Below are 24778 nucleotides of genomic sequence, written 5' to 3' on the forward strand. Positions count from 1 at the left end.
AGCACTTTAAGAGGCTGAGGCAGTTGAATCACTTGAGGCCAGGAGTTCGAGACCAGCCTGGCCAATATGGTTTAACCGTATCTCTACTAAAAACGAGTTGGGCGTGGTGGTGCATGCCTGTAATCCCAGATGTTCCGGAAGCTTACCTGGGAGAATCGCTTGAACTCAGGAGGTGGAGGTTGCAGTGAGCCAAGATGGCACCACTGCACTCCAGCCTGGGTGACAGAGGGAGACTGTCTCAAAAGGAAAAAATAAAGTATAATGGTAATGTTTTCTCCCCTAACCTTAAAGATTGATTTGAGTACCTCAGTTTGAGGACCATAGTTCCAAAATAATAGAAGCCTAGAATTCAAGGGAGGACACTGTAAGGAAGACCATAGACTAGTTGCACTGGAAACAGTAACAAAAGTAAAAATTAAGTTCACATGTAAGTGAAGGTGTAGGTAGGGATTTCTGCAAGGAGTGAGTGCACGAGATAATCCCTGGGGGCCAAGGATTCCTTAAATTTAATGGGCAGTTCTTGAGGCTTTGCAAAGTTTGATTGCAGGTGTCAAGACAGTGGTAAGGTGGACAGCAGAATGAGGAAAAAGATGTCCAGGGGCGTGGGAGAGGGAGTGGGGACAGACTAATATTGGAAGTGATGGAGAAGTTGGGAAGAGGTGATTTAGAAGACCGTGAGCCGCAGCAAAGAATCTGCTTGTTGCAGTTGCGTTCGGGGTTGTTCCTGCTCCGCTTTTCTGCTTTCAACCTTTCTGGGGACTCTGTCTTCCTCTCCTGCCACGCCTCTTAACATTCTAAGTCCATGTAAATGACATTTTCACGTTAAGGGCTGCAAAGAAATTGCTGAGGAGCCAGGTAAACAGGCATTGATTGCAATTGCAATCAAACCTCTGTAGCAAACCGTACAATTAAAACACCCGCAAGCAGGTGTGGGCGTCGCCAGCCGCAAACGGCGGAGCTACGCACGTGGGGCGGAGGCGCCTGCCTGGTTTCCACCCGCGCGCCCTTTAAGACCCGGCTGCGCGACGGCAGCGCGTGGGCAGCACGTGATAGCCCTGCGCGACTCGGCAGAGCTGCGCGGCCATGGACGTGGGCGCCGACGAGTTCGAGGAGAGCCTCCCTCTGCTGCAGGAGCTCGTCCAGGAGGCGGACTTCGTGGGTGAGGCGCCTGGGATTCGCGGCTGTGCAGGACAGAGCCCCTTGCCCCGGGCGAGCTTGGGGAGGGGGTGGCGGGACGGTTGCCAGGCCACAGGGGCTCAAAGAGGGCCTCAGGAAGGACGGGGGCTTCCTTCTCCAGCCCCGGGGCGGTGGGACTTTGAGCAGCAAGTACACTCCAAGCCCCACGTGCCTTTTGGCCAGAGCCCGGTGCGCACAGGTGCAACCCGGGACGGGGGTGCCTGGCTGCTCCTTGCCTCGGTTCCTCCATTTTCCCTTCCTGACCTCCCCTGGCTTCTTGAGCACAGGGGTGAGCCCAGGTGCCTCGGCCGCCTGCAGATCTACAGTGTGTGGAGTGCTGGCGATGTTCTGCACCCGAGGACTGGTATTTTTTTGCCTTCCCGGCAGGTCTGGACATAGAGTTCACGGGCCTTCGATCGAACCTGTCTGGACCCCAGCAGATCAGGTAAAACGAAAACTGTGTCCCCTCTGTATAAGATCCGCTCCAGACCAGCATGGTTTCTGGCCAGCAGCCTGTTGACATCTGGGGGGCAGGACGTTTTGTGTGGCTTGCTCCTACGTGTTGGGGAACCTTGCTTTCGTCCACTAAACGATGGTAGTGTTCCCTAGTTGTTGTAACAAGGAAAAAATCCTCCCCGGTTGAGAGTGGTGATCCTGCCGCGGAGGCCATAGTGCCGGGATGGGATGTCATTGCCCGTGGAGTGAGACGCCTGTTTGTTCACAGTCTTTTTGATTTGCCATCGGAGTGGTACCTAAAGACCCGTCAGAGCGTTCAGCAATTTACAATCTGTCAGATTGGTGAGTTTAATATCCACCTGTTAGAGTTTTTCAAGAAGGTATTTTTATTGTCTTTGTGTTTCCTACTGTAAAAACAGCTCTGAGATTTTTCAAGAATATAGAGTATTGACTTTGCGTTTCCTACTGTAATAACAGCTCTGAGATTTTTCAAGGATATTGAGTATCATTTTTGTATGCTTGTTTTGTTTTGCGCTATTTTATACATATGGAATGTTTTGGGCCATTTTATACATACGGAATCAACACTTCGGAGCAAACAAACTTTAGCGGCATTATTTCCATGCTTAAATAAGTCAGTGTTGAGGAACAATCACTGTTACTCTTTCAAGTTAAGCTGTGTGTGTGCAATTTTTATTTTATTTTATTTTGAGACAGGGTCTTGCTCTGTCACCAAGGCTGGAGTGCAGTAGCATGGTCTCAGCTCACTGAAGCCTAGACCTCCGGGCTCAAGTGATCCTAGCACATCAGCCTCCTGAGTAAACTGAGACTCACTACCACACCCAGCTAATTTTTAAATTTTTTCAGGTGGGTTTTTGCCATGTTGCCCAGGCTGGTCTTGACTTCCTGGGCTCAAGCAATCTTTCTGCCTGTGCCTGTCAAAGTGGTGGAATTATAAGCATGAGCAACCACACGTGGCCTGTGATTTTTTTCTTTTTCTTAAGAAAATTTACACACAAAAATAATTTTTTTAAGGTCATCCCAGCTTCAGAAACTTTTTTTTTCCTTGATGGGGTTTGGAGCTTTCTTTTCTTTTTCTTTTTTTTTTTTTTTTGAGACGGCGTCTCGATCTGTTGCCCAGGCTGGAGTGCAGTAGCGCAATCTCAACTTACTGCAACCTCCGCCTGCCGGGTTCACTCCATTCTCCTGCCAAGTATCTGGGACTACAGGCGCCTGCCACAATGCCCGGCTAATTTTTTGTGTTTTTGGTGGAGATGGGGTTTCACCATGTTAACCAGGATGGTCTCAATCTCTTGACCTCATGATCCGCCCGCCTCGGCCTCCCGACGTGCTGGGATTACAGGCGTGAGCCACTGCGCCTGACCAAGGGTTTGGAGATCTTTCTATATCAGCTCATACAGGTCTGTTTGTTGATTTATTTATTTATTTTCTGAGATGGAGTCTCGCTCTGTTGCCCAGGCTGGAGTGCAGTAGCGTGATGTGGGCTCACTGCAACCTCCACCTCCCAGGTTCAGGCAATTCTGCTCAGCCTCCCGAGCAGCTGGGATTACAGGCATCAGCCACCAGGCCCGGCTACTTCTTGTATTTTTAGTAGCCATGGGGTTTCACCATTGTTGGCCAGGCTGGTCAAGACAGAGCTGTTAACAGTTGCATATTGTGGTTTCTTTTACAACTATTCAATCCTGCTTTTGTAATGTGAAATTAGCTGTAGATAATACATGACCAAGTGAGCATGGCTCCATTCCAGTAAAATGTTGTTATATTTACAGAGACAGACCCTGGGCCAGATTTTACTTTTCTGGGTTTGTCTGTGCCCTGCCCCGGCACCATGGGGTTTTGCTGTGTTGCCCAGGCTGGGCTCAAACTTTTGGGCTCTGGATATCCTCCAGTCTCAGTTTCTCAAGTAGCTGGGAGTGCTGCCATGCCCAACCCCTGCTTTTACTATGAATGATGCTGAACGTGTGTGTGTTTTCCTCTCTAGCCTGATGCTTTACTACTTTCCTGTTATGGTTTTTTGTTGTTGTTCATTTGTTTTTAATTGTAAGACCTCTTTGAGAAGTATGGGAAACAGTTGTAGTTATGTTTCCATTATTGTACCCAAATTTGAAGTCCTTTTTTGGAGGGTGGGGGGAGGAGACAAGAGTCTTGCTCTGTTGCCCAGGCTGGAGTGCAGTAGCTCAATCTGGGCTCACTGCAATACCCCCACCTCCCAGGCCCAAGCGATTCTCCTGCATCAGCCTCCTGAGTAGCTGGGATTACAGGGGTGCACCAACACACCTAGCTAACTTTTGTGTTTTTAGTAGAAACAGGGTTTCACCATGTTGGTCAGGCTGGTCTCAAACTCCTGACCTCAAGTGATCCACCTGCCTAGTCTCCCAAAGTGTCGGGGTTACAGGCGTGAACCACCGTGCCCAGCCTGAAGTCTTTTTTTACTTTGCATATGGTTTTCTTTGAGGGGGGAGGAATAAACATTTTAAATGAGTTAAATATATACATCTTAATGGTTTTTGGTATTTTCTGTGGTTAGTTTTAAAACTATGAGAATGTCACTTTAATATTTACTTCTGTATTTGAAGAACAGGCCACAATTAGATTTTAGCAAATTCAGTATGAATTACAATTTGACATTTCTCATGCTTCCAGTCTGTCTGTTCTTTTTTGTTTGTCATTAAAGGTGTTATCCTGTTGTAGAGCCCACGTACTATCTGTGGGCCCAAAGTACTGTTTGAATTGTTTTGTCTTTGTAGTGAAATTCAGGACGCTTTTCCTTGGCATTCATTCCCTCTATGGTCATTCTTTCAGGATTGTCTGTGTTTTCCGCCATTGAAGGAGAAGCAAACAAGTACGTATCAAGAGCTTCTGCAAAGGATGTTGCTTGCCCACTTACATTCCACAGCTGCCCCCTTCAAATTCTGCCTCAGGTGCCCCAATCACTTTTGCCCTGGATGTTCTGTCTTCTCTCCTGGGTCTGTTCCTCCACTCGCTCTGCCCTCTGTGGATTCCATGTCGTCTTTGACGTCTCTCTGGAAGCAGTACCTTTCGCGCCAGATTCACTGTGTACCTTAAGTGCTCCTGTCCCCATTTCTATCGTTTCCAGTATGCACCTATATTAATAAAAGCACCTGACACAGTGTTGTATAATGAAAGTGATGTTTGAACTACCTGACACAGTAGGCAGAAAGGATGCCCCAACTATCAGGATGTCTGCTCACCCCTCATGAGTAGTTGAGGGTGCCAGCCTGCACGCCCTAACCTGGCATCCCTGGGCGACTTGTGGAGGGGCTGTCTCTGTGGTAGACCCTGGCCCTGAAGGCAGGCTCTCTGCCTTTTTCGTTTAGCACCCCCAGTGCCAATCATAGCTCCTGAAACACAGCAGACACTCAGGCACACTCCGATTCTTCTTACCTAAAAGAAAGCGCCCACCCTGAAGCCTGCCCTGGGAACCAGAGGTTTTTTAAATGGTTGTGACTTTTTTCCTGTATGTTTCTTTTATTATAGGTATATAGCCCATTCGTGTAACTTTTTTCTCTTCCCCACAACGTTTGGGATTTTGGACTCAGAATTCTCTTTCCAGGCTTCCAGTGTTCAGTTTTTGAATCAGTATGGCTTCAACTATAACAAGGTATGGCACTGGAGCAGGGGAACGGGAATGTCTTTTGTTTGTTTTTTGAGATAGAGTCTTGCTCTGTTGCCCAGGCTGGAGTGCAGTGGTGCAATCTTTCCCTCCCAGGTTCAAGTGATTTTCCTGCTTCGGCCTCCTGAGTAGCTGGGATTATAGGCATCCGCCACCATGCCCAGCTAATTCTTTTTGTATTTTTAGTAGAGACGGGGTTTCCCCATGTTGGTCAGGCTGGTCTTGAACTCCTAACATCAAGCAATCTACCTGCCTCGGCCTCCCAAAGTGCTGGGATTATAGGCATGAGCCACCGCACCCGGCTTGGGAGTGTCTTAAAAGTGATCTAGACTAACTGGCCTATACAGCCCGTCTCCTTTCCCCCTTCTAGCTGTCCTCGTGAGATCAGGCACAGAGGATCCCTCTGACTTGTCTCCTTGTTCTGTTTCTGTCTTAAGTTTCTCAAAAACGGAATCCCATATATGAATGAAGAACAGGAGAAGAAAATTCGACACGATATCCTGACTGGGAACTGGAGAGTTCGCAGGTATGGCCTGTTTCTCCAGGTGCCTTTTGGTTGCCTTGTTGCTGTTGTCTGCATTTCCCGTGGGCCAGCATGCTGTTTCCAGGAATGTGGCGACCTCCATCCATACCCGGCGGGGATGGCTTCAGTCGCCAGTGCGACTGGTGCTGCTCTCCATGTGGCTGAGCTGAGAATGACTTTCACCTGTCTCCATCGTGTGCCACTCCCTCATGAACCTCTTACTGCGTCGAGTGTGAGTTTCCGTGTTGAAAAAGAAACTGACTCCTAATTTGGAACTCAAAGAAACAAGAATTCCATTCCAGGCCGGGCGCGGTGGCTCACGCCTGTAATCCCAGCACTTTGGGAGGCCGAGGCGGGCGGATCACGAGGTCAGGAGATCGAGACCATCCTGGCTGGGCCATGGTGAAACCCCGCCTCTACTAAAATTTTAAAAAATTAGCCGGGCGGTATGGCAGCCTGTAGTCCCAGCTGACCGGGAGGCTGAGGCAGGAGAATGGCGTGGAACCGGGAGGCCGGAGCTTGCAGTGACAGATCACACACTGCACTCCAGCCTGGCGACGTTTGCACTCCAAGCCCCAAAAAAAAAAAAAAAAAAAAGAATTGGTCCTAGTGCTAGAGGGGAAGAAATGGCTCTGTTGGACTTGCTGTGAGATGTTATGTTGATCCCCCATGTGATCTTCTGAGGGATTTTTCAAGGATATCTCACTGGGAACCTTGACTGTACCAGTCGTACTGGGCACTGACTTCAGATGTGCACCTTAGTTAGGCTGTGTCTGCCCCACTGTGCCTGACCCTGCTGCCCTAGGCCGGAGGCCGGGAACTCTGCCTTTTTACTTTGGCTATCTGTGGCGGCCCAGTCTCCGAAACCTCGTATTCCTGTAGAGCTGGGGTCAGGAGTGACCACAGTGAGAGCAACAGCGTTGTGGGTAGACGGGCCAGGGGGCCTTGGGGCTGGCACCCTCACCTGGAGCCAAGTGCTGTCAGCTAGGTGTGGGTTTGAACAAGGCATGGAAGCTCTTTGCCTTTATCAGGAAAGGGAAGATTAAATGAACAACTGAAACGAGATGAGTGATGATCTCTTCCAGATAATTCTGTTCTGTTGGAGGAATTTTTGTCTCTTTGTATTTTTCCTGCTGGTTTTCATATAAAAATGTAGCTTTTTGTAAGGGAAAAACAAGTTGAATTTTTAACCTTCTTTTATTGTCAAGAGTTAGAGAAAGCCCTTTCCTTATCTCAAAATGATATTAGGTTCTGTGTCTGACACAAGAGACAATGTGTTTACCAAAGTCTTTGTGTTTTCCTGATTGTCCCAGATAAGGACTTTATCACCCCTGAAAGCTGAATAAAGAAGACGGTCCTGATAGCAATGCTTGGTATTGGCTGGATCCCAATAGCTTTTCCTCCACACATCCTAGTGAAGCAGGAGGGGATTGAATATATGCCTGGATCCTATGGAAGGGTGTGGGCTATTCTTCTGATTGTTTGGCTTCCTATTGCATAAGAGCCTCAGAGAAGAAACCGTCGTCTTTGGGTTCATTTTCTTTGTAGATTGCAACATGAAAACCAGAGGGCTCAGAAACTGCTCTCATGTTAACATAGTCATGCGGTTCTGATGTGTTTTTCTCTGACATTTTCACTTTTCATGCGCCCATTTTCAGCTCTCCGGATAAAGACCAAATCAAGGCGGTGATTGACAAAGTGACACGGTGGCTGGACCTGGCCAAGGAAGGTGACTGGATGACTCTTCCTGGGATCGCTGGTAGGCAGGGGCTGTTCCTCCCAGTGCAGGAGCATTGGGACAGGTCACTATCACCTGCCAGGAGTTGGGGGAAACACACCCTTTCTTGGGATCCTGGTCCCAAATGCCTCATGACTGAGTCTGATGCCAGCCAGCATTTGTTTGGGAGATACATAGTCTTTGTGGTTAAAGCTGTGACCTGCATTCACATGTTGAAGGCTTTCAACACACTTTGGGTTTCAAGACTGAGAAGGTCAAGTTCCATTCCTGAGCCATCCCTTTTATCTCAGTCCTGCATACCCTGTATTATTTTGACTTTTGTTAATCTCTAAACTTTTCCCCCACCGTGTGGTGTGGAGACACAGTGAACATGCCATAGCTTAGCAGTTCTCAGAGGCTGGTCTGTGGATCCTAGAGTCTCTGGGACCTTTTCCAATGGGTCTATGAGGTCAGAACAGTTTTCCAAGCATCCCTCAGCTGTACTTGCTATTGTCATTGTGCCATTTTGGTGCCCAAGCAATGTCGGACAAAGCTGTTGGCACCTCAGCACAAATTAAGGCAGGAGCATCATACTGTGTTCTTCGTTACCACTTACTCTCAGTTAAAAACGGAAAAGCCAATCTTACTAGCAGCCTCATTAGTGAAAAAATAATATTCTTAGTTGTATTAAATCTCAATCTTTTGATTACTCATCTTTTAAATATTATATGTCAATATAGGTATGTAAAAAATAAGTATGCATAAAACATTGCTTGGCTGTGTGCCAAAATACGGTGATTGTGTCAAGGAAAAGTGCTTGTGCATGCAGTCTTTTGAGTTGAGAGCTGAATTAGCTGCTTTTTTTTTTTGGTATGGTTTTGCTCTTGTTGCCCAGGCTGGAGTGCAATGGCATGATCTTGGCTCACTGCAACCTCCGCCTCCCAGGTTCAAGTGATTCTCCTGCCTCAGCCTCCTGAGTAGCTGGGATTACAGGTGCCCACCACCATGCCCAGCTAATTTTTTCATTTTTAGCAGAGACGGGGTTTAACCATGGTGGCCAGGTTGGTCTTGAACTCTTGACCTCAGATGATCCTCCCAAAGTGCTGGGATAACAGGCATGAGCCACTGCACCCGGCCCCATGAAATATCATTTTTACTGGAAAGAACTGATTGGTTGCTTAGACTTGAAGGTTTCACAATCATTTTCTCAATGAAAAAAGCTTGTTGGCCGGGCACAGTGGCTCATGCTTGTAATCCCAGCATTCTGGGAGGCTGAGGCAGTGAGCCGAGATGACGCCACTGCACTCCAGCCTGAGCAACACAACGAGACTCTGTTTCAAAGAAAAAAAAAAAAAAAAAAAAACCCTGTCACTTCAAGGAAGATAACTCGCAGTATTTCCTAGTGATAAAATTACAGCTTTCAATCCAAAACTGGAATTTTGAAGAATTTACATGTGCCACCATAAGCTTGACAGCTTCCCAGTGCCACAGCCTTTCTGATGAGATCAGTGATCATATTTTCCAGCGTCTTCTGTTGGTGTTGTGTAATAATAACATGTGCAAACATTCGAGAGACCTACATAACCCTGCCAACCAGTAGTTTCCAAACTACTAGCACATGATGTTACTATTGTGCACTATCTTTTCTCATGGATAAGGGATCTATTCTAGGTATGAGATAGGCCAGTGGATTGTAATGTAGCAGTACAAGAAAACTCATTAATGATGGTTTCAGATTCCACATTGCAATTAATCTTTAAGAAACTACCACTTATTGAATTTGGTACAGTTTTAAAGAATATCCAAAGTCATTTGATAAGGCTGGTAATTCTGTTCCCTTTTCCACCTACATATCTGCTTGAGGCTAGATTTTCTTTTTCTTTTTCTTTTCTTTTTTTTTTTTTTTTGAGACAGAGTCTCACTCTTGTTGCCCAAGCTGGAGTGCAGTGGCACCATCTCGGCTCACTGCAACCTCCGCCTCCCAGGTTCAAGGGATTCTCCTGCCTCAGCCTCCTGAGTGCTGGGATTACTGGCACCCGCCACCATGCCTGGCTAATTTTTGTATTTTTAGTAGAGTCAGGGTTTCACCATGTTGGCCATATTGGTCTCGAACTCCTGCCTCAGGTGATCTGTCCTCCTTAGCCTCTGAAAGTCCTGGGATTACAGGCATGAGCCACCACGCCCAGCCTTGAGGCTGGATTTTCTTCTGTTTCAACGGTCACATTCCAGCCAAATGTTAGAGATTTGCAAAAATGTAAAACTGTCACTTTTCTCTCTAAAGTTTTTGTTTTAGAAAATAGTTATTTTTTATAAGTGTTACTTTTGTTCTTGTATACTGGGTTTTTGTTATTTAAAAAACATTTTTTAAATGTAAGAGTTTTAATTTCTAACATGCTTAATAGCTGTGACTCACATAAACACAGACTCTATGGCATCCCCTACTTAAGAGTGGCCCTGAGATAAATAACTCTTAGAATGCTGCCCCAGATCCCATCATGACAGGCCAGACCCTGCCACATGGCTCGTGGGCTTAGACACCCTTCAGGCTGCCTTTCCACTTGACCTCTCGGTCTCTCAGCTTCTGCTCCTCCCGGGCTTCTCTTGTGAGGAACATGCCACAAGGTTCCAGGTACTGTGTGCCCCTGTGTCTCCCTGCTGCAGGCTTCCAGGCCTTTGAGGTCCAACTGGTGCTGAGGCAGGCCCTCCCCGACATCTGGACAGTGCTGAAAGATGAGGGGGTGAGTTTTCACCTGAGACCAGGGCATCAGTGGCTCCATCGTTGCTCTCTCATTTGGCCCAATCTGGCCTCTGAAAAGCTTTTCTCTTGCACACTGCTAGTTTTTCCCCCTTTCCTTTTGTTTTGAGATGCAGAGCCGTTTCTTTAGGCCTCATTCCCAGTAACCCAGGATTCAGGGCATTTGTCCCTGCTTTTCAGGTGGTAGTGAAGAAAGTGAGTAAACAACATCGTTGGTATCTTCAGAACACCTCTTGTGACCGAGAGAGCTGTTGGAAGGAAAAGATTCTTCTCTCTGCAAGGGGTTTTTCTGTCTTTTTCCAAATGCTGGTGAAAGCCCAGAAGGTAGGAAAACATGTCTCTCTTCTCGGCCTAAAGGCAAGTATCTTTTGTGTTTCTGGTCAGAGATGCTGAAAGCTCCTTCAACAACAAGATAAAATTCCTTAAGATAAGTGATTCCTTCTCATTAATGTTTTTCATGTTTTCCTTTCAGACAGGGTCTCACCTGTCACCCAGGCAGGAAGGAGTGCAGTGGCACGAACACGGCTCACTGCAGCCTTGACCTCCCAGGCTTAAGTGAGACTCACACCTCAGCTTCCCGAGTAGCTGGGACTACAGGCACATGCCACTATACCTGGCTAATTTTTGTTTTGTTTTTGTTTTTGTTTTTGTTTTGTAGAGACGGAACCTTGCAGTGTTGCCCAGGGTGGTCTCAAACTCCTGGGATCAAGTAATCTGCCTGCCTTGGCCTCCCAAAATGGTGGGATTACAGGCGTGAGCCACTGCACCTGGCCTTCCTTCTCATTTATAACTAGCTTCGTGGATCTAACCTTGCTTTCACCAAATCATGATAGGTTAATTTGGGGCAAGAGTATCCATAAGAAACAGTACTACTTCTTTGCTCCTTTCCGTAACGCAGGAATTTCAGTACTAACTGATCTAAAACTACTTGGGAAACTGCAAGCGCCTGCTTCACAGTATAGATTTCCAGCGCAGACCCTGCCTTACATGCCTCCTACTTGCGAATTATTTTCTTTTTTCTTTTTGTTGGCATTTAAGCGGTTGAACTACCTTTCATGGAGGCAAAGGAAGGTTAGGCTGGAACTGTCAAGTGATCAGAATTGCAGTGGGTTCTAATGCTACATCTCTTGCAAGAAACAGTCTGTAGTGTCTGTATTACATTTTTTATTTTCTCTCACTTGTTGATTTACTCCCAAGTAGCCCTTAGTGGGACATAATATGATGATGGACCTGCTGCACCTCCATGAGAAGTTCTTCAGACCCCTCCCAGGTACGGGCAAACCTGTCATTTCTCTTCCTTCATGCTAGTTTGCCATCTGGCAGAGGGACGGGTCCAGGATCGTACTCCTGAGGCAGCCCCTAAAATGCACATTCCTCCCCAGTATCTGCAGGTTTCTGGAGAGTTCGGGCAGAGGCCTGTACTCTGATCTGTTACAGCCTCCACAGAGTGGAAAACCAGGAGACTTTGTCAAGGGGAAAAAAATTAAATTTGAATTGATACCTCTCTCCCCATTAGTGAAGCTGTTCAGAGTTACTGTATAAAACTTGACAAAATCAGAAATGCGTGAAGTCAGAAGTCACCTTTAATCAGCTAGTATCCTGAATTTTTTACATATTTGATTACACTGTATGTAAATATGTAAATGTATGTAAAAATGTAAATATGTATGTAAAGATTTGATTTTTGTTTGGCTTTTTTTCCACTTACCCAAAGCATTATTTTATGTTGTTAAAAACCTAATAGGCCGGGCACGGTGGCTCAAGCCTGTAACCCCAGCACTTTGGGAGGCCGAGACGGGTGGATCACGAGGTCAGAGGATCGAGACCATCCTAGCTAACCCGGTGAAACCCCGTCTCTACTAAGAAATACAAAAAAACTAGCCGGGCGAGGTGGCGGGCGCCTGTAGTCCCAGCTACTCGGGAGGCTGAGGCAGGAGAATGGCGTAAACCCGGGAGGCGGAGCTTGCAGTGAGCTGAGATCCGGTCATTGCACTCCAGCCTGAGTGACAGAGTGAGACTCCGTCTCAAAAAAAAATAAAAAATAAAAAAATAAACCTAATAAATGCTGCTTCAGTGTCATGTGACACTGTCTTCTGGCTGTCCCCTGCTCTTCCATGGTTGATTCCATTACTGGACATGCAGTGGTGCAGCCTAGTGGGTAAAAGTGGGGACTCGAGCCTTGGTGGTCTCCTCCGTCCCACATTCATGACGTGTGTAGTCACCAGCGAGTTGACATTACCTTAATTGTAAGATTGGGATAATAGTGCCAATATCAGAGTGGTTGTGAGATTAAATGGATTAATATACAAAGAACACTAATCTAGATTAACAGGGGTAAGAAAGGTTTAGGAGACATTTCCCCAAGAAACAATAAAACACCTGAGTTTAGGCATAATGAGAGAGTTGGAGGAGAATTAGCGGTGAAATTAATAATATGCATTCACCAAAAAACTAAGTACGACAAAATAATCGCTGGAGAACAAAAGCTGTGCAAGAAAGGAGAAGTCATTGTAGCCACCACAGAGCCTTTTGTGAATGACGTGCGTGGGGGCGACAGAGATGAGCACGTGGTTGGAGGTGGAATGAGAGGGGTCATTACCCTGTCAGCTGGTGGGAGGTCAGGAGTGAGGTGTCTAACACTGCACCGCGCATGTGCTAGAGAGATGGGAATAAATACCAAAAACAGGAACAGCAAGTGGTTGCCTTTGGGGAGTAGGAAATGGGAGAGTAGCGGGAAGAGAACACAGGGTTGTGTTTTTGTTTTAGTGTGTGTTTTGCAATAACCCTCTTTAGATGCAGGTATAATTTTACCAGCTGAGTTCTTACATAAATTTTCTTTTACCAGAACACTTTGCTAGTTATAATTTTTAGTTGATTTTTTTTCTTGGATTTTCCTCTGAGCAGTTATTTACAAAGGATTTCATGTCTGCCTTTCTGATAATACTTCTGTTTTTAAGTCTTATCCCATCGGCTAGAACTTCGCAAACTACGTTAAGGTTGGCAGTAGAACGCATCCTGAATTTAAAAGAAAACCATTCGGCCTCTACTATTAAAAGTGGTGATGGCAGGTTGATCTGAGTTTAGAAATCCTTAGTGGCTAGGATTAATGGTGTTTTCAATTCCTGTTTTGTTTCAGTTTGCTTTATTAATCAGTGCCAGTGGCAAGCTAGATTCAAGACGTTCCTTCCCATTTTTGCCAACAAACAAATTCACTGTTGACTACCTGGGTTTTTCCCCTCAGAAAGCTACGATCAATTTAAGCAGAATATCCACAGCCTATTTCCTGTTCTCATTGATACCAAGAATGTAACAAAGGATATCTGGAAGGTAATGAATAGAATTGCTTCGGGTTAAGGACTGTTTTTTCCATACCAGTAACACTTGGCTTTCTCTTGTGGGGTTTTTTTTCTTGTTTTTGTTTTATTTTGTTTCCTGTTTTTTTTGTGTTTTTTGTGTTTTTTGTGTTTTTTTTTTTTTTTTGAGAGGGAGTCTTTCTCTGTCACCCAGGCTGGAGTGTAATGGTGCGATCTTGGCTCACTGCAACCTCCGCCTCCCTTGTTCAAGCGATTCTCCTGCCTCAGCCTCCTGAGTAGCTGGGATTACAGGTGCGCAACACCATGCCCTGCTTATTTTTTGTATTTTTAGTAAAGACGGGGTTTCACCGTGTTAGCCGGGATGGTCTCGATCTCCTGGCCTCATGATCCACCCGCCTTGGCCTCCCACAGTGCGGGGATTACAGGGGTGAGCCACCGCGCCCGGCCAGCCACTTGTGTTTTTTAAAGTTGTTCCTGGATACTTTTCTGTCTTCAAACCAGTATCAGTTGCCTTTTGTATTTTGGCACCTGTGGGTTATTGTATTACCTTATGTATGACTTTTATTCCCTTCCTCTCATTCCAGTTTCCACATTTTGACTGATTTGTATAGAGTTTCTGTGTTTAGATCAGACAACAGAACAACTTATTTTAGAACTTAATGCATGCCTTGGGAATATTTGCAAGATGTGTACAGAGCACAGGGGGAGGAGGTTCCCTCCTGAAGAATCTTGAGAAAACCTCTTCTTTCTTGAGCCCCCCAGTCATGGGTTCTCAGCCCCAACGACATGTTAGAATCACGTGGGAAGTTGAAAATGCTGATAGCCAGGCTGCACTGGCAGCTTCTTGTCTGACCTAGAGTGAGGCCACATGGTATTTCTAAAGCTCCCCCGGTGATTCTGTTGTGGGGTCGAGGCTATGCACCATGTATAGACAAGAGAGACCCAGCTGGTTTACATGCTGCTTAGAAATGAAACAGAATAGCCAGGCACAGTGGCTCACACCTGTAATCCCAGCATTTTGGGAGGCTGAAGTGGGTGAGTGGCTTGAGCCCAGGAGTTTGAGACCAGTCTGAGCTATGTGGGTGAAACTCCATCTCTACAAAAAGTACAAACATTAGCGGGGCATGTCGGTGCATGCCTGTAGTCCTGGCTACTTGGGAGGCGTAAGTGGGAGGATCGCTTAAAGCCCGGGAGGCAGAGGTTGCAGTGAGCTGAGATTGCACCACTGTCCTCCAGCCTGGGCAACAGGGAGACCCTGTTTCAAGGGAAAAAAAACAACAACTGAGGAACAGAGAAGGGGGCATCAGATCAATGTTGTGAAGCCTTAGGGTGATCCCTTAGAGTGAATTATCCAGGAAGGGAGCCACACAGATGGGAGTGGGGTATGTGGTCTGTGTCTGCCCAGAGGCTGTTATTATTTGTACTTGGCATATTTCCAGCTACTATGAACTTTTAGGGTTTAGTAACTAGGCATTGCCCCTCGGCCCTCGAGGCCTTAGAATGACTGTATTCTACATGTATGTCCCTGGCCTTTGTCCTAGTGCCTTGCTTTCCTTTGTTTATAGATAATCTCTTGAACACATCTTCTGAGGGAGATGGTGTGTGTAGAGTTTTTTCCTAGCCTGGGTTTTTGGGAGCCCTTCTAGGAAACCCAGGGATACTGGGGTACCCTGACCTCTTAACTAAGGAATAAGGATAGTTGCACTATTTGAAGAGAAAGAGGAGGTTGTAGGAGCGAGCATTTTCCAGGCCGTTTTAATGACCATTTGGTCCTGCCTGAGATAGAGAATAACAAAAGCGCAAATGTTTTCCTCTGGTTTGTTTTCCATCATCGTAGGAGATGAATTTCCCGAGGGTGTCGAATCTTTCCGAAGTCTATGAAGTCCTGAACAGGTGAGGATGGCCATTCCTGGAGCTGCTGCTGGAGCAGGGTCTGCAGCTGTGGCGGCCTCCCTGTGCCCCGCAGGGCTTTGGGCTCTCTAGGCGCGCTCACCCTTCACAGTGATGCCTGCTTGGGACTTGGTCTCCTCCAGCTCCTCCTGCTTCATGGCCCTCTTCCTCCGATGACCCTCTTGCCTCAGTTTCCAAAGAGAGAGAAGCCAGAGACAGGAAATCTCTCAACCCCTGCCTCTCAAACAGTTGTACGCGCCCCTTTTTCATTGTCTCGCCCCTGTCACCAGCAAATGGGGCACCTTCCCTGTGTGAGGCCAGGCGGGAGAAGCTGCCACCTACTCGTCACCTTCACCCTTGCTGGGTGGCTCCCCACCCCTACCTGCCCCTTCCTGGGGTGTCTCCACCTCTTTTTGTCTCCCTCTCATTTCCTTCCACATCAACAAGTGTTCTCCTAACTTAACAACAAAACGTCTTGAACTCTCCGTGCTCTTCTTCCCCACAGCCTGTGGCAGGCAGGGCCTTGTCTCCTTCACTTCTGCTCTCTGCAGGGGCACCCAGAGCCACCGGTCTGTCCCTACTCAGCAGGACGAGGCACGAGAGGCATTTGGAACAGGGGTGGCACCCTGTTCTGGATGTGCGTGTGCGATTTTTTAAAACCCATTCCTTGTGGTTCGTGTTCTCTACCTGTCTCCTAAGTTTTCCCTCAAGGGCCCCTCCTCAGCCCTCTTCCTGCTCATTCCCAGGCTCCCATGTGGCCTCGTCCACCCACTGGGCTTCAACTCCCAGCACCTGTATGTGGCTGCAGTCCAGACCTCAGCATCTAGGACGCTGCATTTACAGTGTCTTCTTGATGTTCCCACCCCGCATGACTTACGGGCACCTTCAACCTGACACTCCTGTCTGTCCCTCAAGCACACTCCAGTGCCTGGAAACTTGGAAGTCTTGATGGTACCAGGCGTGGTACTGGGGGCCGTGTGTGCATGAGAGGGTGAAGGGCAGAGGGAGTTTCGTTGTAAATGCACAGGCTCTGATTCCAGACTTCTGGGTTTAAATCACAGCTTTGCCACTCACTGGTTTTGTGAGTGACCTTGAGAGAATTTCTCAATCTCTCTGCGCCTCAGTTTAACCATCTGTGAGATGAGAAAATCGTGTGTCACTCCAAGGTTGTCGTGAGGATTAAATGAGTTCGTAGATGTGGAAGGACTTAGCCCCTGGCATGGAGTCCAGGTCTGTTGAATCTTAGCTACCGCTGTTGACAACTATCCCGATCCTAACGGACAGCTCAGGCCACACCCACGGCGACAATGCCTGTTTGACAGATGGGGACATTAGGGCTCAGGGAGGCTAAGCACATGAGGTTCCAGAACATCTTATTGAAAACCAGTGAAATGAAGGTTTCCTTGTCATACGCCATCTCCATTCACCCAGGTCCCGGAGCCAAGACCTAGAAGGGGTCACAGAGCTGAGTTGCTCACGTCTATTGAGTCAAGTTTTATGGACTGGACCCTGTAAATCTCTCAAACCTCTCCTTTCTCTGCATTCTCAGGATTATTATCTTTTCATTCCAACCATGGAACTGTGGTAGTAGCCCCGGAGTGGTGTCCCAGCCTTGTGGCCTGCCCTCTTCATACCCCACACCACCCTTGAATGATGATCTAGAATGTGAATTTGAATGAGCTGTTTTTTCTGGTCAGAGTCTTTCTGTGGCTTCTGAAGTCCCTGTCTGTGGTAGCGGCTCTTCCCCAGCCTCTGGCCCTCCCTTCACACGGAAGCTTCAGCCCCACTTCTCACCTCACAGCTCCTGGGGTCAGACGTCCTTCTTTTCCTCACTGCCTTTGCCTGCTCGAAATGCCTGCCATCTTCCCATTCCTTGAACCCCGTTGGTTCCTGTGGTTTGGGACTCTCCATGAGTGCTGTCTGCTTCCAGAAGCCTGCAGGGTCCTGGCATGGCTGTCATACCTCAGGCCTTGCGTTTACAAGAGACAGGCGTAATTGTCTCTGTAGTTGTCACTGGACAGGCCACTGGACAGCTCCGGAGGACAGAGACAGTGTCTTGTCTGTCTTGGTGCCTGGGCTCAAGGGAAGCATTTGATAAATGCCCCTCCTGCACCATTGTTCTTTTCCCTGTCCTGTTGCCCAGTTACCAAGACGTTACCTGTCCATGCCTAGATTCGCACCTTGAAGATATGTCCCCAGTACATTTAAAAAAATTTATATTAACTTAAGGGACTGAGGAGAAAACAAGGGATTACTTTCAGCAAATTGTTTTTTATTCTATTTTTCTTTTCTAATAGTGACTTGAATCCCACCAAGAATTCTGGACCAGAGATTGTTCACGCAAGCAGGTGTGAGAAATACGGTACGTTCCCAGGAGCCACACTCCTTGCACGGTCGGCAGAGTGCTGAGGTGCTCAGCTGAGCTTGTCCTTGACCCTGGTTCCCCCGCCCCACCCTCCCCCTCGCCCCCCACCCCCACCCCCACCCCCACCCCATCCCCGCCCCATCCCCGCCCCAGACAGCAATGGAGCGGGAGGTTTGTGTGGGGTTTTCCTTTGCTTACTCCACGTAACTCCTGCCCCAAATGAGCGAGCCCAGAACGCATCCAAGAGCCCTGGGAGTTGTCCGTTTCCTCCTTAACATGGTCTTTAGTCTACAAGGCAACTCTGAGCTTGGGGCTTTCTCCACCATGGGGAGGACCAAGGTGAAGTTGGTGTGTGGGCCCACGGAAGGGTATGCAGGACCATGGGGAGGTTGTATGAGCTGCCGCTGCCGTGGATAGTGAGCTAGGATGGGGGCGGGTTTCTCATGACTGCTCAACTCTCTCTCCTCCTGGTGGAAAATGCCTCAGTTAAGACAAAGTGCCCCCACGAAGCTGCGTATGATGCCTTCCTCTGTGGGTCAGGTAAGGATTGTGGTTCCTTTAAAAGGAAACTGTCTGTCTTTTTTTTTTTTTTTTTTTTTTTTTTGAGACGGTCTCACTTTGTTGCCCAGGCCAGAGTTCTGTGATGAGGATCTCGGCTCACTGCAGCCTCTACCTCCTGGGCTCAAGCGATCCTCCCGAGTAGCTGGGACTACAGGTGCATGCCACTACACCTGGCTAATTTTTGTATTTTTTGTAGAGATGGTTTCACCATGCTGCCCAGGCTGGTCTCAGACTCCCTGGTTCGAGCAATCTGCCTGCCTCGGCCTCCCAATGTCCTGGGGTTACAGGCATGAGCCACCACACCCAGCTGGAAACTTACTTTTTGTTGGCACTATGCCCCTGCTGTCCCTAGATTCTGCATTTATTTCAGATTGGCTTGCACATAATGAGAGAAAGCATGAGCATGCACATTTTGATAAGCTCTGTTGCACTTCTTTTTTCCGTCCTAGTTCTTTTGAAAGTGGCACACTTGCTTCTACAGAAGATACATGGGTAAGTGTTCTTTCTTTTCATCCTGCTATTCAATCAGTGGTCAGGATTTATTGAGCCTTTGCTGGAAGCCAGCACCTCCCCAGTCCCAGGGTCCTACCAAAGAATGGAGAACGTGAAGTGTCGCTGGTATAGAAATCTTGTTCCTGACTGGGCAACAGCCCACAAATGGCCCTGTGCCACAGGAGTAGCCCTTCCTACCACCCCTGCACCTGCCTGTATGAGTCGTGGCCCCTCATCCCCACAGATGTCAGGAGGCCAAGGCAGTGGGGTTAGGCTTAGGTTCTGACACCTGTCTCAGTCCTTCCCAGCCTGGTGTGTGTGCTTGATCTGTTTCTCACTTGTTTTCTTATAGCCACGTAAGCAACAATGAGGTACGAGGAGAAAGTGTTCAGGTCAATGAATGACATATCCATTGTTGGGGGGGCACATAGGTGGGGAGAAATGAATGGAACCCCACATTGGAATCTTCTGTGCATTTCCCCATGGCAATACCATCCTTGATGCCTGCAGCCCTGGGCACATAGGCACCAGAAACACATTTGCAGTGTACACGCTACAGCACCGTCCTTGGCATGCACATTTGTTATGTAGGACTTAGCCGGCCAGGTGAAGGGAAATTTGGCTTTAGTTCTCTTTGTGAAATTGTTTCTAGCTAATTCATTATGCAAAAGGTACAGGGGTTAGTCCTTGCTACTTTGTGCTTGGATGGTTTTCTATCTTTCCCGCCGCGCCTGTCTTTGATTCCTAGTACATGCCATTGTTGATCGCACCTACGTTCAATATTCCAGTCCCCCGCAACCATCATTAAGGTGTTATTTAATTCATGCTTGTAGGACATAACAATAACCAACTTCGCAACCTCCTCCACCACGCCACAAAACCACAACAAAAATAAAATTCTATCCAAACCCCCCCACCCCCATCTCTGACCTTTACCTAAACCCACTTTTGCCAAACCCCAAAAACAAAAGCCTCAGTTTACCCAGCCAGAGCTCGTATTTTCATCTTTTAGGTATGCACGACCTCAACTGCCACTCCCTCAACTAATATAAATTTACTTCACCAAACACTCTTGACACCAACTCACGACCCTCCGCCCATTATCAAACCCACCCCTTCCCCTCACAACCCTAAAGAAATTGCCCCACAATCACACTCACACTGACGTTTATGTAGCTTAAACCCACCTAAAGCAAGGCACTGAAAATGCCTAGATGGGTTCGCACACCCCATAGACAAATAGGTTTGGTCCTGGCCTTTCTATTGACTCTTAGCAAGATTACACATGCAAGCATCCCCGCTCCGGTGAAGACGCCCCCCAAATCACCATGACCAAGAGGAGCAAGTATCAAGCACGCACATGCAGCTCAAAACACTTTGCCTAGCCACACCCCCACGGGAGACAGCAGTGACAAATCTTTAGCAATGAACGAAAGTTTAACTAAGCTATGCTATGTTAAGGGTTGGTTAATTTCGTGCCAGCCACCGCGGTCATACGATTAACCCTAGCCAATAGAAATCGGCGTAGAGGGTGTTTTAGATCTAATACAATAAAGCTAAACCCCATCTAAACTGTAAAACTCTAGCTAACGTAAAATAAACTACGAAAGTGGCTTTATAATTTCTGAACACACAACAGCCAAGGCCCAAACTGGGATTAGACACCCCACTATGCTTGGCCTTAAACCTCAGTAGTTAAAACAACAAAACTATTCGCCAGAATACTACAAGCAACAGCTTAAAACTCAAAGGACTTGGCGGTGCTTCACATCCCCCTAGAGGAGCCTGTTCTGTAATCGATAAACCCCGATCCACCCCACCCTCTCTTGCTTAGTCTATATACCGCCATCTTCAGCAAACCCTGATGAAGGTTACGAAGTGAGCGTAAACGCCCTTCCCCGCAAAAACGTTAGGTCAAGGTGTAACCTATGAGACGGTAAAAAATGGGCTACATTTTCTACTTCAGAAAACCCCACGATAGCTCTTATGAAATCTAAGAGCCCAAGGAGGATTTAGCAGTAAATTAAGAATAGAGTGCTTAATTGAACTAGGCCATAAAGCACGCACACACCGCCCGTCACTCCCCTCAAATATACTTAAGGAATATCTTAACTAAATGCCCTAATATTTATATAGAGGGGATAAGTCGTAACACGGTAAGTGTACTGGAAGGTGCACTTGGATAAATCAAGGTATAGCTTAACATAAAGCATCTGATTTACACTCAGAAGATCTCAACGTCGCTTGATGACCTTGAGCTAACACTAGCTCCAAGTATAATCAACACTAATATCAGACCCACATATACACCAAACCATTCACCCGCATAAAGTATAGGCGATAGAAATTTTAACCTGGCGCTATAGATACAGTACCGTAAGGGAAATGTGTGCTGTGGGATTCTAATGTGTGCTGTGGGATTGATGTAGAAACATCTTTTTGGATTATAATCTATTAACTTGGGTCTTGCCTATATTTGTCCATTTTGGCAGTGGATGTTATAAATACAAATGTTCTGTGACACATGGATGGGAAGCTTATTTCTTAAATAAGAAATGCACCAGCCTCACCCTCATTCTTGTGGTTTGGCTGTTTATGGGCCCCTGGTGAGTATGTGTGTGCTGGACAGGGAAGGCGCTGGCAGTAGTGGAGCACCTCAGTGCCCCGGGTCACACATCTTCTATTTCTTTTAATCCCCGTGGCCTAAAAGCCCTCCCTGCCTGTCTGTGTGGCCCGTGGTTTTGCTGGGGCCTGTGCTCGGGTGTGTGTGCTCCCTGGACACTGCGTGGCCCGTGGTTTTGCTGGGGCCTGTGCTCGGGTGTGTGTGCTCCCTGGACACTGCGTGGCCCGTGGTTTTGCTGGGGCCTGTGCTAGGGTGTGTGTGCTCCCTGGACACTGCGTGGCCCGTGGTTTTGCTAGGGCCTGTGCTCGGCTGTGTGTGCTCCCTGGACACTGCGTGGCCCGTGGTTTTGCTGGGGCCTGGGCTCGGGTGTGTGTGCTCCCTGGACACTGCGTGGCCCGTGGTTTTGCTGGGGCCTGGGCTCGGGTGTGTGTGCTGCCTGGACAGAGGGGGCGCTGGCAGTGGGAGGAGGCTGTGGGATGAGGGATGCCCTTTTGAAATCAAGGTTGATGTCATGCCAAGTGGGGACAGCATGGGGCTTTCTCTGAATCGTGGTCTCGCGCTGATTCTCTGAGCCTGTTGCTCTTTGTCAGCAGTGGGACCCTCACCAAGCCATCACCAGCAGATGGTGACTGTCCGGAAGCTCTGTTTCCGTGTGGGCCACTGAGAATGCTTTAAGGTCGGCCGGCTGGGGAAGCACCCAACCAGAGCCCCAAGACTTGTGAGGGCGGGAGGGGGAGAGAGCCGTCCGAGGCAGTGTCCTTCTCCTGTTCTGTCACCGGATTCTTGGCTGTGACCGAGGAAATGGATGAACTTCCGTGTGCCCGACAGCTTTGGGGTTTTCTGTCCTTGCAGCATCGACCCCGTGCCCGAGTCGTCCTTTCCTCAGTACCTCGACGTGCTGGCTCCTTACGTGAACCAAGTGAACCTCATCCGCGCGGGGGTCCCAAAGATCGTGAGTTGGTCTCATTTAGCCCCCTTGCCCTGTTCAGAGTTCAGAGCCTTTGCTGGGAAGCGGCCAGTGCTCTCTGGTACTCGTGAGAGGGATTTCAGTGGTTGAAGAAATAAGAGCTGGCTTTTCCTTTCCTCTCATGTTTCTCCACCAAGGCCAATATGGACTCATCCTTCCTTCTCTTCCCCTCCCCACCCCAAGCAGAGCCTTTCCTAGTTTCTCTTGAGATCTTCGGACTGGATAAGAAGTCAGGAAGCACTGTGGAAAATCTCTTGTGTTCTGCATGTTTTCTAGAATTTTTCTGGTCCAGATTATCCCAGTATCCGACCTCCCATCCTCATCCTCAGCATCAAAAGGTGGCCCGGGGTCAGCGAGCAGCAAGTCTATCATAAGTTTCAGAATCTCTGCAAGTTTGATGTCAGGCGACTCACAAGAAGCCAGTTCTTACTCCTGACCAATAAGTTTAAGGAGTAGGTGCCTCTAAGTCCGCGTCCCCCACGCCTCCTGCATTCATCCCTGTATGTCTCTGACTCCACCCGCCTGATCACAGCAGGCGGCGCGATCCTGTTGCCTGGCTGACCATAGCAAACTTGTTTTGGCAGCGCGCGGAACGTCCTGAAGGAGTACCGGGGCCACCCAACCCTGTGCATCTCCCTGTACCGCTACTGGAGGCACTCCCCAGACGTCAACTGCGTGCTCCAGTAAGTGCTGGGCTGAGGCCGCCCGCCTGTCCCGGGGTCCCAGCATCCCAGCGTGGTCTGACTCGAGCACAGCTCGCTCACTGGTGTGTGTTGCCAAGGGGGTTGTTGACGAGTGTGGTGTCCTGAACATCATTCAGTGATACTCACCGCTTGTCTGTGGAGTGCCTGGTGTGCTGGGCACCGTCGTCGTTCTGGGGCCTCGTCAGTGAAGCAGAAAATTCCCGCTCTCATGGAGTTTACGTGCTGGGGGACTACAGGATAAACAAGTGTACCCTATAACGTATTGGATGACAAGTGTTTATTAAAAATGAGAGAAGGGTCAGGGGTGGATGGCAGGCTGCAGTTCAGAGGAGCTGATGGGGGTCCTCATTAGAGACTTGGAGTGAGCCAGACAGAGGGGACAGCAGGGCGGGGCCTTCCAGTCAGGAGGCGCCACGAGAGTCACAGGGAGAGGCTGCTGTGAGCAGAACAGCAAGGAGGGGACACGGGAGAAGGAACCGGGGGCCCCCAGGTGGGGGCCACCCAGGGAGGACCGGGCTTCTCTCAGGAGAGAGGGAATCGCGGAAGTTACGGCAAGAAGGTCGATGACCCGACTCAGGTTGTCTTCCATGTGGGGTAGACCATAGAGGCAGCGCTGTGAGAGCGGTCAGGAAGGAGATGCTTCAGCTGGGTCACAGTTCAGTGCAGCCGGGGGCAGCGGGGTGGAGTCAGCGACAGACCAGAGAAGGATCAAGTGGGAATCCAGGGTTCGGGTCCTGAACAACTGGAAAGGCAGAGTTGCTGTCAGTTGAACTTGGTGAGGTTCTGGCTTGTGGGTTAGGGGCCACATCCGTTAGAAAACAACATTGCTGAAGAAACACACTGAGCTCTGCTGCAAACCCTTTTTCTTTCAACCTGCGGTTTGCATCCCAGAGCCAGCCTAACCTCGAGAGGCAGAAGTTCAGCGTTGGCACCGGGAGAGTGACGAAGAGGAAGAACATCTGAGTGCACAGGGCTGGGAAGGAAGAGGGGCGAGCCTGCGTCGGTGCCTCTCGCCCTGCTGGGTGCCCAGGCCACTGATACATGTCATTGTCTTGCAGAGTCTGTGGCATAGTGACTGCCTGGGCCCTTCTCGCGTTCATCTTCGGAAGATCTGGTCCCTGAGCGCAGCGAGGCCTCCTGCGGCCACCCTCAGGTCCCCGTGCTCTCTGGAAGGTGTGCTGGGTGTGTTTGTGTAAATCAGATTCTGTTTGCAGATGGATCTGTTTGGTCGTTTCTAGAAATTCTGTTCTGTCCTGAACACGAAATTCTGTCAGCACTCTCAATGATAAATCAGCCGTTGGGTATCATAACCTGTATGTGTGGCCAGAACTTTTCTTTCTGTAAATGCAGGCAGAGCAGTCAGCACCTTGGGATTTAAGCTCATGTCTCACAAGCAGGTCATTGTGCTAGGAGCTGGACACCAGATGAAGAAAAGGCGACGTTATTTCTGGGAGAAAAACTAATGGCTTATTACTGGCTGTTGTTGACTTAGTTCTGAGAAATGGCCTTCCTAAGTTTAGTAAAGGAAGGAGGTGAAGCTCGGAAGAGGGAAAGTCGTGTGCAGTGGGGACATTTTTGAT

General features: G+C 48.4%; 1 protein-coding gene across 4 annotated transcripts; it reads left to right on the forward strand.

Moving 5' to 3' along the window:
• Nucleotides 1–177: 177 nt before the first annotated feature.
• On the forward strand, nucleotides 178–24508 carry PNLDC1 (PARN like, ribonuclease domain containing 1). 4 transcript variants are annotated; one of them, XM_009206346.4, is made up of 19 exons: nucleotides 180–1159; nucleotides 1564–1621; nucleotides 1901–1974; nucleotides 4456–4495; nucleotides 5152–5275; nucleotides 5725–5813; nucleotides 7469–7539; nucleotides 10189–10265; nucleotides 10463–10606; nucleotides 11483–11552; nucleotides 13524–13609; nucleotides 15434–15489; nucleotides 17784–17848; nucleotides 18338–18391; nucleotides 18862–18904; nucleotides 22380–22479; nucleotides 22771–22946; nucleotides 23079–23177; nucleotides 24257–24508. In XM_009206346.4, exons 1-19 carry the CDS (start codon nucleotides 1084–1086, stop codon nucleotides 24318–24320), a joined length of 1566 nt encoding a protein of 521 aa, XP_009204610.1. In that variant the 5' UTR covers nucleotides 180–1083; the 3' UTR covers nucleotides 24321–24508. The 4 variants fall into 4 exon arrangements, with proteins under 4 accessions (XP_009204612.1, XP_009204610.1, XP_009204611.1 ...); XM_003898355.5 differs by having other exon boundaries at nucleotides 181–1159; nucleotides 7469–7569; XM_009206348.4 differs by lacking the exon at nucleotides 22771–22946 and having other exon boundaries at nucleotides 178–1159; nucleotides 7469–7569.
• Nucleotides 24509–24778: the final 270 nt, after the last annotated feature.

The sequence above is a fragment of the Papio anubis genome, chromosome 6 (assembly GCF_008728515.1).
Source record: "Papio anubis isolate 15944 chromosome 6, Panubis1.0, whole genome shotgun sequence".
In the NCBI taxonomy this organism is placed as follows: Eukaryota; Metazoa; Chordata; class Mammalia; order Primates; family Cercopithecidae; genus Papio; species Papio anubis.